This window comes from Symphalangus syndactylus, chromosome 12 (assembly GCF_028878055.3).
Source record: "Symphalangus syndactylus isolate Jambi chromosome 12, NHGRI_mSymSyn1-v2.1_pri, whole genome shotgun sequence".
Classification (NCBI taxonomy): Eukaryota; Metazoa; Chordata; class Mammalia; order Primates; family Hylobatidae; genus Symphalangus; species Symphalangus syndactylus.
In genome coordinates this window covers 84337803-84351325 of record NC_072441.2, presented here as the reverse complement: position 1 = coordinate 84351325, position 13523 = coordinate 84337803, and the positions used below count along the sequence as shown (strand labels likewise).

Below are 13523 nucleotides of genomic sequence, written 5' to 3'. Positions count from 1 at the left end.
CCCAGTCCCCTCCCCTCTTTAACCTCTCACCTCCCTTCACCCCACCCATGTCTTTGACTTGTCATTATCTTCAATTCTTTCAAATCCTGATTTAAAGGGAGACACACAGGCACTCCCGTCAGCACCAGGGATTTACACCTAGGGCCTGGCAGGCGCTGGAAATTCCAGCAATACCCCACACCTGGCATCCCTTCAGGGGAACTACAGCTTTTGCAGCTGAGGCCTCTGCAGGCAGCAAGTTTTGTGGTCACCACTGAGATGGTAAGGTGGGGACGGGAAGCAGGCATTTTTGGCCTTGATACCGGAGAAAGACAAGGGATACCCTGTTTTGAGGTGGGGGGTGGGTATAGAGGGAGATGGGCACTGACCTCTGATTCATTAGTCTAGAACCGTTAGGGAAGTTTTCCTAGGTATTCTTGCAGAAGGCAGAAATGGAGCAACGAATCCTTTTGTTCCATACTGAACTGGAGGTGGAACTGGGATAAAAGGTCAAGACAATTTGTGGATAATCCAGAGGTTTATTCTCAGATCCTCTTCTTTCCCATCTCCAAATAAAGACTTAAGCTTTGTCACATCCAGCGCTGATCTGGGCCCCCGCCTCCCCCATTCACCACACCCAGAGTTGGGGATCAAAGATCAGACTTTTCCCTGAGGGCGCTGCAGCCTGGCAGAGAGGGCAGCTTCTCCCCAGGACTCGAGGATCCTACACTTGGTGGATCTCAGAGGAGCGTGTTCAGCTTGCGCCCTTCACCCGGGTGTCCCTCTGTCCAGGTTGGTGAGCAGGGTAGAAGGGCGGCTCTCCCGGGGGTTGCTTGTGACCCACCGCCTGCCTACCTGCTTTAGGGCCACCTGTTGCACCCAGCCTCCGCCCTGGGGCCACAGCCTTGACCGCAGATCCCTGAAGGTTTCTGCCAGAGCCTGCCGGGGCTCCCGCCTCAGGAGACAGTACAGCACAGGGTTGAGGCAGCTATTGCTGTGTGCCAAGCAAGTAGTGACAGGGAACACATACGTCTGGATAGTATAGAAAGTACTGTTCCAGGGCACCAGGTCAAACTTCACCAGGACACCCCAGAGAGTGACCACATGGTTGGGAAACCAGCAGAGGAAGAAGGAAGCCACCAGGATGCGGACAGAGCGGGCCACGACCCTGCTGTCCTGCCGCCGCCGTTGCCGCCGCTGCAGGAAGGCCAGCAGCAGCAGGTAACTGGTGGTGATGACGCCTAAGGGCACCATGAAAGCCAGCACCACCCTCTGCAGCTGGTAGGCCCCCAGCCAGTACCTGCTGGGGAAACGCAGCAGGCAAAGGCGCACACCACACACCTCACCCTCCACCCCGAAGACAGCTGTGGGCACCGTCACCAGGGCAGCTGCCACCCACACTGCCAGGGTGGCTATTCGGGCCCAGAAGAGTGAGAGGTGGGTGCCTGGCCCCGCAGCCATGGCCACCACCCAGTAGCGAGCAACGCTCAGCGCTGTGATGAGGAAGATGCTGGCATAGACGTTGAGGACAGTGGCCGTCAGAACCATCTTGCAGAGGGCACCTCCGAAGGGCCAGTGAAAGTCCAGTGCCGACTCGGCTGCCCAAAAGGGGAGAGTGAGTGCCAGTCCCAGGTCCGCCAGAGCCAGGTTGAAGACGAAGGTGTCTGAAGGTGGGCCAGGGGCTCTCCGGGCACAGTTACTCAGTACCCACAGCACCGCCAAATTTCCCAGCAAGCCAATGGCCCCCACAAGCCCATAGGCCAGGGCAACCATGAGCCTCAGGGCTAGGAATTTGACAGGCATCGGAGCATCATCAGCACTCAGCACACTGCCTCCGGAGGCATTGGCCCAGAAGAATGCGGGTGGAGAGGCAGAAGTATTGAGTGTGGGCATCGCAGGGCATCAGAGATTGGTGGTGCTGAGAAGGGAGGTCTGCAAGTGTCTGCCAGACTGGCAGAGGCCACTGAAGGCTCTAGGAAGGAGGCTCTAGAATTAAGTGCTTCTCTGGGGCCTCTGGTGAGCCCTGGCCCACGCCCATACCTCAGAGGGAGGGGTGTGGAAAGGACAACCCACCACCTTCCTGTTGGTCAAGATTGGTGGTGGGTGGGGCAGGGCGAGGCAGAGCCTGAATGCCAGGGTATATGCGCATGTGCCCGCCTGTAAGAGGGGCTCTAAATGGCAGAGAGGGAGGGGAGAAGGGAGGGTAGAAGGGAAGGTTACCTCACTATGGGGGGCAGCCCCAAGCCTCCACCCCAGGGAGAGAGCTGGAGGTTCCCTGTCCCAGAGACGACAGGAACCAAACTAGAGCCGCCTCTGTTCCTAACAGTGTGCAGATGCCTCCCTCCTCTGCAGAAAGTGTTCCCTTGGGGCCCAAAGGAAGGGGCCTGGGAGGTGGTATAGAGGCAGGGAATCAGCATGGGTGTCTAAGAGAGGAAAGAGCAGAGGCTGCGGAGTCCCAGACCTACTCACTAGCCGTGTGACTGGGAGAGTTACTTTACTCCCCTAAGCCTGTTTTCTTGCTTAAAATTTTCAGATAAGTCTGCTTCACAGGAGTGGCATGATGAAATGAGAGAATACATGTGAAATCACAATTTGTATGAATATTATTTCAAAGGAGTAGTTTGGGGTGTTTGTGGCAGAAGGGTACTGAGAAGCTATTACCATACCCAGGGAGCAGTGCCAACTAAAACAGGTTGGAATTCATCTCAGCAGCAGTGACCTTGAGGCTAAGAGCAGGGAGGTAAAAGAGAGAGGAAGTCACAGCTTCCTGTTTCCTCCCCACTGGGAACACTGGGCCTATGAGGGCCTGCGTGGACCTGGGCATGCCCTCAGTTCTGTTCCTGCTCCTGATAATTAAATATTCCTGCTAACCTCTATCGCCGCCCTTCCCCCCTTTCCTGCTCTAGTCTGTGGACAGAGCTCAGTGGTCCCCCTACTCTCTCCTGCAAACCCCATGTCAGAGCTAAGGATCTCGAGATACACCCTCACCACACCTCATCCTGTCTCCCCATGATCTCAATCATAACTGGAAAAAAAAAATGCTTCGTTGGGCCCTCCCCTTTCATTGCCTACATCTCTACCTACTGCAGAAGGAGCTGAGATGGGGACAAAGAGAAGGCAGGAGGTGGGTAGGTAAAAGAGTAAGGCTTTCTCAAGGATTCCAATATATTCAGCCCCTTCTTTCCCTCTGCCGGCTAATTAAGATAACGTTCGATGTTCGGTTCCTTTGGAGTGCTGGGGGAAGGGAGGGGCCCCTTGCGACAATAAATCAGCAGTGGGCTTTGTGAACACATAGGAAAAACCCAGAGGTGAGAGTGATCCAGGCTGGGTGCCAACATGTTGGGGCTTTCGAACCAGGGATGAGTATAAAGGGGGTGGCAGAAGGGGAGTGCCCAGCCCGAGGTCAGGTGAGCCCCACAGGCTACCTTCTGGCCTCGTGGCTGCTCCTGTGTGACTGTGTCATCACTGTCTCTTGGGGCAATGTCTACTCCTCTGCCCACCCAGAATCACCTTGCTAATCTGGCAATTAAGATAACTGCTTGGCCGGACGAGGTGGCTCACTCCTGTAATTCCAGCACTTTGGGAGGCCGAGGTGAGCGAATCACCTGAGGTCAGGAGTTCAAGACCAGCCTGACCAACATGGAGAAAGCCAGTCTCTACTAAAAATACAAAATTAGTGGGGCATGGTAGTGAGCGCCTGTAATCACAGCTACTCGGGAGGCTGAGGCAGGAGAATCACTTGAACCCGGGAGGTGGAGATTTTGGTGAGCTGAGATCACGCCACTGCACTCCAGCCTGGGCGGCAGAGTGAGACTCCGTCTCCCCCCCAAAATAAATAAATAAACAACAACAACAGCAACAAAAACTGCTTAATGCTTTGGACTTATTTTCTTTATTGGCTTAAAGAAAAAGTGGGCCAGAATTCCAGGGTTCTGCTATTCATTTCAAACATCTGGTCCTCCAATCATTTCTTTACCTTTTTATCATTTCTAGTCCTAAGGCTTTCCCTTAGTCTGAGACTAGCAACACTCCCTTGTGGTTATGTAGAGAGGTGATGCCACCAACTGGCCTTGTCTAAGAACTTCATTTGTCTAGCATTTCGTTCATTCATTCATTCACTAATCACAGCATTCCCTGAACCTTTACTGTGTGCCAGGCACTGTGCTTGATGCTGGAAGACAAAAACAACAAATATAGTCACGCTCTTCATAGAAAATAATAAATTTTTTAGATGGAAGGGATCTTTCAGACCATCTCGTTCAACTTCTTATTTTATGTAGAATGACAGTGATTTGCCCAAGACTACCAGGGAGGTGATGGTAGAGTCAGGGTTTGAGATAAAAGTCTCTTGACTCCTGGAATAGGAGTCTTTTCCACTACATCACGAACCTGAGGGAAACAGTGCCAGGATGTGGACGGAGGGACAGTGACAACACCTTTCGAGATGATTCTTCACTCACAACTGCTGGGAGATGAGGAGGAACTAGATTCAGCAAAAATGCTCGTGCTGTCCCCTACCTTCATATTACCCTGTAGAGCCAGACTTTGCCAGTGCCATTTTCTTGTCTGTTTGTTTTCTAACTCATAGGCAGTGCACTCAGTCGGCCACCAGTGCCGTCTTCCATCTCAGAGTCCAAGGACCTGTAGTGGTAGATTATGGTGTCTGCCTTCGATAAAAAGGACTTCTAGGGGCCAAGCCCTCCCCTCAGTCACCTGAATAGCCACACCTCCCTCAGCCTGCATATCTCTCCAGCCCCACATCCCTGTCCCTGCCCTTCACAGCCCAGGCTATGGTGTCTCCGAAAAGGAATTGGAGAGGAGGCAGAAGGGACTGAGTTATCACTCTACAGAGCACAGAGAGGAGGGAGTTTGCATTTGCATTTGTAGTAGAGGGGACAGAGACTAAACCCTTGGGGGTACTACAAATGGTAGGAATAGGAAACCTACCCCTAATCCAAATCCCTAAGCTCACATCAACCCAAGCAGCCACCATCTCTACTCTGTCATATGTCTGCCAAGGTTCACTGGGGAAAAATCTCCAGTATTTGTAAGGGGTATGGGCAGCTCCAATGCTCAGGGGCAGGTTCTAAATCAGTCTCTCTCTCCCCCCACCACCTTCTAACTTTATGTTTTGGAATAGTTTTAGATTTACAGAGGAATGGCAAAAGTAGTGAGAATTATACATCTCATTTATTTTCCAAAGTAAAACTGGCAGAGCACTAAAAAAAAAAAAAAAAGAAAAGAAAAATATAACAAAGATGTGCAATCCCAGTAAACTAAATGACAAAGCATTGCAGAGGCAAATTAAAGAAGACCCAAATAGGCCAGGTGCGGTGGCTCACGCCTGTAATCCCAGCACTTTGGGAGGCCGGGACGGGCGGATCACGAGGTCAAGAGTTCGAGACCATCCTGGCTAACACGGTGAAACCACGTCTCTACTAAAAATACAAAAACAAAATTAGCCGGGCATGGTGGCGGGTGCCTGTAGTCCCAGCTATTCAGGAGGCTGAGGCAGGAGAATGGCATGAACCCGGGAGGCGGAGCTTGCAGTGAGCCGAGATCACGCCACTGCACTCCAGCCTGGGCGACAGAGGGAGACTCTGTCTCAAAAAAAAAAAAAAAAAAAAAAAAGAAGAAGGCCCAAATAAATGGCATACTGTGTTCATGGGTTGGAAGACTTTAAAAACATTTTTTTTTTGGCCAGGCGCAGTGGCTCACGCCTGTAATCCCAGCACTTTGGGAGGCCAAAGCAGGTGGATCACGAGGTCAGGAGATAGAGACCATCCTGGCTAACACAGTGAAACCCTGTCTCTACTAAAAATACAAAAAATTAGCCGTGCGTGGTGGCAGGCGCCTGTAGTCCCAGCTACTGGAGAGGCTGAGGCAGGAGAATGGCATGATCCCGGGAGGCGGAGCTTGCACAGAGCCGAGATAGCGCCACTGCACTCCAGCCTGGGTGACAGAGCGAGACTCCATCTCAAAAAAAAAAAAATTTTTTTTCTTTTTTTTTTTGGTTGAGAAGGGATCTCACTCTGTCAACCAGGCTGGAGTGCAGTGGCAAAATCTTGGCTCAATGCCTGACCTCCCCAGGCTCAGGTGATCCTCCTACCTCAGCCACGGGAATGTGCTACCACATGGGCTAATTTTTGTATTTTTAGTAGACATGGGGTGTCCCCATGTTGCCCAGGATTGTCTTGAACTCCTGGGCTCAAGCAACCCTCTCACCTCAGCCTCCCAAAGTGCTGGGATTACAGCCATAAGCCACCATGCCCAGCATCAAAAATATTCTTGAAATGTCAATTGATCTGTAGATTCAACACAGTTTTTTTTTTTTTTGAGACGGAGTCTCGCTCTGTCGCCCAGGCTGGAGTGCAGTGGTGCAATCTCCGCTCACTGCAAACTATGCCTCCCGGGTTCACGCCATTCTCCTGCCTCAGCCTCCCGAGTAGCTGGGATTACAGGCACCTGCCACCATACCCAGCTAATTTTTGTATTTTTTAGTGGAGACGGTTTCACCATGTTGGCCAGGCTGGTCTTGAACTCCTGACCTCAGTTGATCCTCCTGCCTTGGCCTCCCAAAGTGCTGGGATTACAGGCGTGTCAGGAGATCGAGACCATCCTGGCTAACACGGTGAAACTCCATCTCTAAAAAAGAAATACAAAAATTAGCCAGGTGTGGTGGCGGGTGCCTGTAGTCCCAGCTACTCAGGAGGCTGAGGCAGGAGAATGGCATGAACCCGGGAGGTGGAGCTTGCAGTGAGCCGAGATCGTGCCACTGCACTCCAGCCTAGGCGACACAGTGAGACTCCGTCTCAAAAAAAAAAAAAAAAAAAATCAGCTGGGCATGGTGACACTTTGGGAGGCTGAGGCGAATGGATTGCTTGAGCCCAGTAGTTCAAGACCAGTCTGGGCAACATGACAAAACCCCATCTCTATAAAAGATAAAAAATTAGCCAGGCATGGTGGTACATGCCTGTGGTTCCAGCTACTTGGGAGGCTGATGTGGGAGGATCACCTGAGACTCGGAGGTCAAAGCTGGAGTGAGCTGTGATCATGCCACCGCACTCCAGCCTGGGTGACAAGACTGAGACCCCGTCTCAAAAAAAAAAAAAAACAAAAAACAAAAAAAAAAAAAACCGCAAAAAACAAACAAAAAAAATTGGGTAACCTCATGGCAATCCAAACACATGGCACAAAGTATAGCCAGGCCTCATAGGGGCTAGAAATGGGGCTATATACTCTCATTCTTTTTGAATAGCTGCTCCATTATTCTTTTTGAATAGCTGTTCCATTATTTTTTTTGATAGATTTCCCCTTGTAAGAAAGTGGAAAAATATTTCTAAAACTATTTTTGGAGGTGACATCAGAATCCCTCACAGGAAATCTCCTTGTTTGGAAAAATTATTCAATAAATGCTGGAGGTAGCACCCCTAGGGGTGATGTGAATACTGGAGACATTGAGAAAGCCCACCCTCCATCTTTTCTTTTTTTCCCATCACAACTCCTACTGCTGTGGGAAAGAATATTAGGCCAAAAGAGCATGACCCAGTTTGGCATTTTCCAAGCTAAATGAGTTTGAGGGAGATACTCTGGAGACAGGTATGGGAATGCAGCACCACCATCTGGAGAAAAGGGGACTGAATCTTAGCTAGAAAGTGCCACTGAAACGCAGGGGGAGTAGCAAGGAGAGGAGACTGACAGAGAGGTTATGGGGCCTAGCTCTATGGATTTTATGTGCTCTCCAAGGTGTCACTGCCTTAGAGTTGGTAGTAAATGACCTAATCATACCTAAATGACCACTAGGTCGGAAAGAATAATTGATTCATATGTCAATTTTTTGACCATGTACCCAACAGAAAGGAAAAATGACCTCAGCCTAACGTATCTCACTTTAGAGAGACTTTTTCAATTAACAGTAGAACAAAGTGCTATTGAATTGAGTTTAGAAAATCAGATTCGGTTGTATCAATAAGAAATGTTTTATTATTTTATGTTTCTTTGTCACCCAGGCTGGAGTGCAGTGGTGTGATCATGTCTCACCGTAGCCTCAACCTTCTCGATTCAAGTGATTCTCCCACCTCAGCCTTCTGAGTAGCTGAGACTACAGATGTGCCACCACACTGGCTAATTTTTATTTTTTGGGGGGATGGAGTCTCACTATGTTGCCCTGGCTTCAAGTGATCCACCAGCCTCGGGATCCCAAAGTGCTGGGATTATAGGCATGAGTCACCTCACTTGGCCATCAAAAGAGAAATGTTATTGGTGAAATTAAGACTTTTATGAGAATTATAAGGCTGGGCACAGGGCTCACACCTGGAATCCCAACACTTTGGGAGGCCGAGGCAGGAGGATCACTTGAGGTCAGAAGTTCAAGACCACCCTGGTCAACATAGTGAAACTCTGTCTGTACTAATAATACAGAAATGGCCGGGCGCGGTGGCTCACGCTTGTAATCCCAGCACTTTGGGAGGCCGAGGCGGGCGGCTCACGAGGTCAGGAGATCGAGACCACGGTGAAACCACGTCTCTACTAAAAATACAAAAAAAATTAGCTGGGCGTGGTGGCAGACGCCTGTAGTCCCAGCTACTTGGAGAGGCTGAGGCAGGAGAATGGCATGAACCCGGGAGGTGGAGCTTGCAGTGAGCCAAGATTGCGCCACTGCACTCCAGCCTGGGCGACAGAGCGAGACTCCGTCTCAAAAAAAAAAAAAAAAAACAATACAGAAACTAGCCAGGCATGGTGGCAGTCACCTGTAATCCCAGCTACTCAGGAAGCTGAGGCAGGAGAATCACTTGAACCTGGGAGGTGAAGGTTGCAGAGAGCTAAGATAGGACCATTGCACTCAATCCTGGGCAACAAGAGTGAAACTCCATTTCAAAAAAAAAAAAAATTATAAATAAACGAACTAAACATTTAACTTAAGAAAATGAGGGGGGCCGGGCGCAGTGGCTCATGCCTGTATTCCCAGCACTTTGGGAGGCTGAGGCAGGTGGATCACGAAGTCAGGAGATCGAGACCATCCTGGCTAACACAGTGAAACCCCGTCTCTACTAAAAATACAAAAAATTAGCTGGGCGTGGTGGTGGGCACCTGTGGTCCCAGCTACTTGGGAGGCTGAGGCAGGAGAATGGCGTGAACCCAGGAGGTGGAGCTTGCAGTGAACCGAGATCACAACACTGCACTCCAGCCTGGGCGACAGAGCGAGACTCTGTCTCAAAAAAAAAGTAAGGGGGGAAACCAATATAAATCTTCCCAAAAGGAAGGCTGGGTGTGGTGGCTCATGCCTGTAATCCCAGCACTTTGGGAGGCCAAGGCCGACAAATCATCTGAAGTCAGGAGTTCGAGACCAGCCTGGCCAACATGGTGAAACCCCATCTCTACTAAAAATACAAATAATTAGTTGGGTGTGGTGGTGCGTGCCTGTAATCCCAGCTACTCAGGAGGCTGAGGCAGGAGAATCACTTGAACCCGGGAGGTGGAGGTTGCAGTGAGACAAGATCAGGCCACTGCACTCCAGTCTGGGCAACAAGAGTGAAACTTCATCTCAAAAAAAAAATTAATATGGAATTGATGAATAAAACTAAAAGCTAGGTTCTTTAAAAAGGCAAAAAAAAAAAAAAAAAGATACGACACTGGCAAGACTAAGGAAAGTAAAAAGAAAAAAGATTTAAAAAAAATATTGAAAATATCAAGGGTTGGGGATGATGTGGAGTAACAGGAACCCTGGTACATTGCTGGTGGGCATGTAAGATAGTGTAGCCAGTAGGTTTGGCAGTTCCACAAAAGTTAAACAAGATGTCCATATGACCTAGCAATTCTGCTTCTACATGTAAACCCTAAAGAATTAAAAACAGATACTTAAATACTTGTGAATGTTCACAGCAGCACTACTTAGAATAGCCAAGAGGCGGAAACAACTCAAATGTTAATCAATGGATGAATGGATAAATTGTGGTCTATACATCCAATGGAAAAGAAATTCAGTGATAAAAAAAGAATGAAGTTTATTCAGTGATTTAAAAAAATAAAGTTCTGACATATGCTACAACATGAATAAACTTTGAAAACACTGTAAGTGAAAGAAGCCAGATACAAAAAGTCACACATTGTATAATTCCATTTATATAAAATGTGTAAAATAGGTAAATCCAGAGAAACAGTAGACTAGTGGTAGCCCATGTCTGGCGGGGCGAGAGAAATGTGAAGTGACTGTTAATAGGTGAGGGGTTTCTTTTTGGGGTGATGAAAATAATCTGGAATTAGATAATGATGACTGTGGCACAATCTTGTGGACACACTAAAAAACACTGAATTGTGCACTTAAATTTACTCTTTTTAAAAAGGGTAAATTTATGGCACAGGAGTTACATCTCAAATTTTTTAAAATGACAAATATAATAAACAATGTAATTTCAATCAGAATCCCAACAGCATTGTGTTTTTGGGAGAAGAGGAAAAGGGGCACTTTGGGGAGGCCGAGGTGGTAGGATCGGTTGAGCCCAGGAGTTTGTGGCCAGCCTAGGCAAAACAGTAAGACACCCCCCACCCCCGCACCCCCTGCCACCCCGGTCTCTTAAAAAAAAAAAAAAAAAAGCCGGGTGTGGTGGCGCGTGCTTGTAGTCCTAGCTACTTCAGAGGCTGAGGTGGGAGGATCTGGAGACTCATTGAAGCTCCAAGACATCCTAAAGTTTAGAAACCTTTAGCCTCGGCAGGGCGCGGTGGCTCACGCCTGTAATCCTACCACTTTGGGAGGCCGAGGCGGGTGGATCACCTGAGGTCAGGAGTTTGAGACCAGGCTGGCCAACATGGCCAAACTCTGTCTCTACTAAAAATACAAAACAACAACAACAACAAAAAATTAGCTGGGCATGGTGGCGGGCACCTGTAATCCCAGCTACTTAGGAAGCTAAGGCAAGAGAATCGCTTGAATCCGGGAGGCGGAGAGTGCAGTTAGCGGAGATCGCGTCATTGCACTCCAGCCTGGGTGACGGAGCGAAACTGTCTTAAAAAAAAAAAAAAGAAAGAAACCTTTAGCCTACAGAATCAACTCAAACTCCTCAGCATAGCATTCAAGGCCTTTCATCTTCTGGCCTCCCACTCCAGCCAGCTCAACCGTTAAGTACACAGATCCCAGAACAGGGTGCTCCATAACCTACGCTTGATCGCCTCTCCAGCACTCAACCGGCTTTTTAGCGTCCCATTCTTAAACGCTCCAGCAAGATGAGCAGCTTATCTTCTTCGACCTTTGCTTAATATACAACTCTATCATACATATTTGCCTGCGTACCTGCCTTGCCACATTGAGAGTACCAGAATGGCAGGGCCTGCGGCTTATTCATCTTTTTATTTTTATATTCCCTGCTTGGTGCATAGAAATGAAGCGAACAAACAGAAATTCTTCAAATGATCTTTGCAACGAATCCTTTTCCTTTTCCTAAGTAACAGAAAAGTGAAACGGGCAAAAGCCGCGGGATGGCTGTCTCCCCAGACAGAAACTAGGACTCAATACAAACGTAGCGGACTTAGAGGAGAAACCTGTTTAATCTCCTGACTCATACATATTGTCTTCTAGTCTAACAACATGCCCACGATAAAGATGGATTCGGCTAGCCCCGATTCCGCATTTATAGTGGGCATAGCAGCCATCTTTCTTAAGGGTAAGGCGCAACCCGGAAGATCACACCCTACCTGCCTCAGAAACGCCAGATGCCTTTAAATCATCGAGAGTCCAATCGGAATCGACATTTTCACCGGAACCGCTTGGCCTCACGACCGGAAGAGGCTGTGCGCAAGAGCGTTGGGGGCGGAAGTGACGAGAAGGTGGTAGTCGGGTAGTTGGCGGGTGGTTGAGTAGAACCGGTCGCCATGTCCGCGGGGAGCGCGACACATCCTGGAGCTGGCGGGTACGGCTTCAGGGGCGAGGGCATTGGAGCGAGCACTGGGGCGCAGGAGAGGCGGAGCGACCCTGAGAAGCTGCGTATAGGGTGGAGGGGCTCTTAAGTGGGAAGTAAAGGGCTAGACGTTTGGGGAGAAGGATCTTGAGCAGGCCTGGGGCCCTTAACGGGCCGGTGGGGATCCGAGGGAGGAGGCAAACGGGGATTTTTGGAAGGGCGAGCCAAGGGGAAGGCGTAAACGAGAGCGTGTAGGATAGAGTGGAGTCTTTCGATATAGGTGACAGTAGAAACGAAAGATTTTGGGGAAGGTTTGAAAGTGGGGGTTTGTTAAATATAACAATAATTGTTTAAGGAGAGGGGAGTTTTCGATATGAAAGGTGATTCGGAGATGTAAATGGAATATAATAGAGGGAAAATGGGATGCTAAGGCGTAGTAAGGAAAGAACATACATGAAAGCTTTGGGGCCTAATGTTTTCCTTTTTCTCCATGTAGGCGCCGCAGCAAATGGGACCAACCAGCTCCAGCCCCACTTCTCTTCCTCCCGCCAGCGGCCCCAGGTGGGGAGGTCACCAGCAGTGGGGGAAGTCCTGGGGGCACCACAGCGGCTCCTTCAGGAGCCTTGGATGCTGCTGCTGCTGTGGCTGCCAAGATTAATGCCATGCTCATGGCAAAAGGGAAGCTGAAACCAACTCAGAATGCTTCTGAGAAGGTATTTGAAGTTGAAAGGTCTCCACTAATTGCGAATTTAATAGTTGTTTTGCCGGGCGCGGTAGCTTACACCTATAATCCCAGCACTTTAGGAGGCCGAGGCGGGTGGATCACGAGGTCAGGAGTTTGAGACCAGCCTGACCAACATGGTGAAACCCCGTCTCTACTGAAAATACAAAAATTAGTCGGGCATGGTGGCGCGTGCCTGTAATCAGCTACTCAGGAGGCTGAGGCAGGAGAACTGCTTGAACTCGGGAGGCAGGGGTTGCAGTGAGCCGAGATTGTGCCACTGCACTCTAGCCTGGGTGACCCAATGAGACTCTGTCTCAAAAAAAAAAAAAAAAAGTCGTTTGTAATCCTGTAATCGCATAATAATTTGTGTTAGTAAAGGATAAATGGATGTAGTAGTTGAGAGATCATTTAGTTTTGGAATGTTCCAGAAGACATTTTGTTACAAATACATATTTACGAGGCATTTTTGATTGGGCTGATTATATTTATGGACCAAATACCTTATCTTGTCCTTGTTCACCTAGTTCAACTTAAGCTCTATTTCCATAGTCATTTAAAGGAACATAACATGTTTTTAATATATGTGCTTTTTCCCTGAAGTCAAAAGAGTTCAGGTAAATCAAGTGAGCCCCATAGTGTCATCTCTAATTAGAACCTGTAGGGTTTTATTTATTTATTTCGACAGTCTCACTGTGTCAACCAGCCTGAAGTGCAGTAGTGGGGTGATCTCGGCTCACTACAACCTCTGTTTCCTGGGTTCAAGTGATTCTGCTGCCTCAGCCTCCCAAGTAGCTGGGATTACAGGTGCATGCCACCATGCCCGGCTAGTTTTTTTTTGTATTTTTAGTAGACAGGGTTTCACCATGTTGACCAGGCTCATCTCTGCCTCCCAAAGTGCTGGGATTACAGGTATGAGCCACCATGCGCAG

At 48.9% G+C, this 13523-nt stretch overlaps 2 protein-coding genes across 6 annotated transcripts in view; one reads left to right on the top strand and one right to left on the bottom strand.

Annotated features, from left to right (window-relative positions):
• Positions 1-297: 297 nt before the first annotated feature.
• Positions 298-11751, bottom strand: RXFP4 (relaxin family peptide/INSL5 receptor 4). Its single transcript, XM_063626832.1, has 2 exons — positions 11668-11751; positions 298-4620 (listed from the first exon to the last, which is right to left on the bottom strand). Exon 2 carries the CDS (start codon positions 1870-1872, stop codon positions 748-750), a length of 1125 nt encoding a protein of 374 aa, XP_063482902.1. The 5' UTR covers positions 1873-4620; positions 11668-11751; the 3' UTR covers positions 298-747.
• KHDC4 (KH domain containing 4, pre-mRNA splicing factor) overlaps positions 11668-13523 on the top strand; it is a 23302-nt gene continuing 21446 nt past the window's right edge. For 3 of the 5 annotated variants that reach the window (XM_063626781.1, XM_063626784.1, XM_063626783.1), the window contains exons 1-2: positions 11769-11882; positions 12367-12583. In XM_063626781.1, coding sequence (XP_063482851.1) covers positions 11845-11882; positions 12367-12583 — 255 coding nt within the window. In that variant the 5' untranslated portion in view covers positions 11769-11844. Of the gene's footprint in view, positions 11883-12366; positions 12584-13523 lie in introns of those variants that run through there. The other 2 variants (XM_063626780.1, XM_063626782.1) reach the window with 2 other exon arrangements.

Coding starts and splice junctions, on each gene's coding strand:
- RXFP4 (XM_063626832.1), bottom strand. CDS start 1,872: ATGCCCACACTCAATACTTCTGCCTCTCCACCCGCATTCTTCTGGGCC.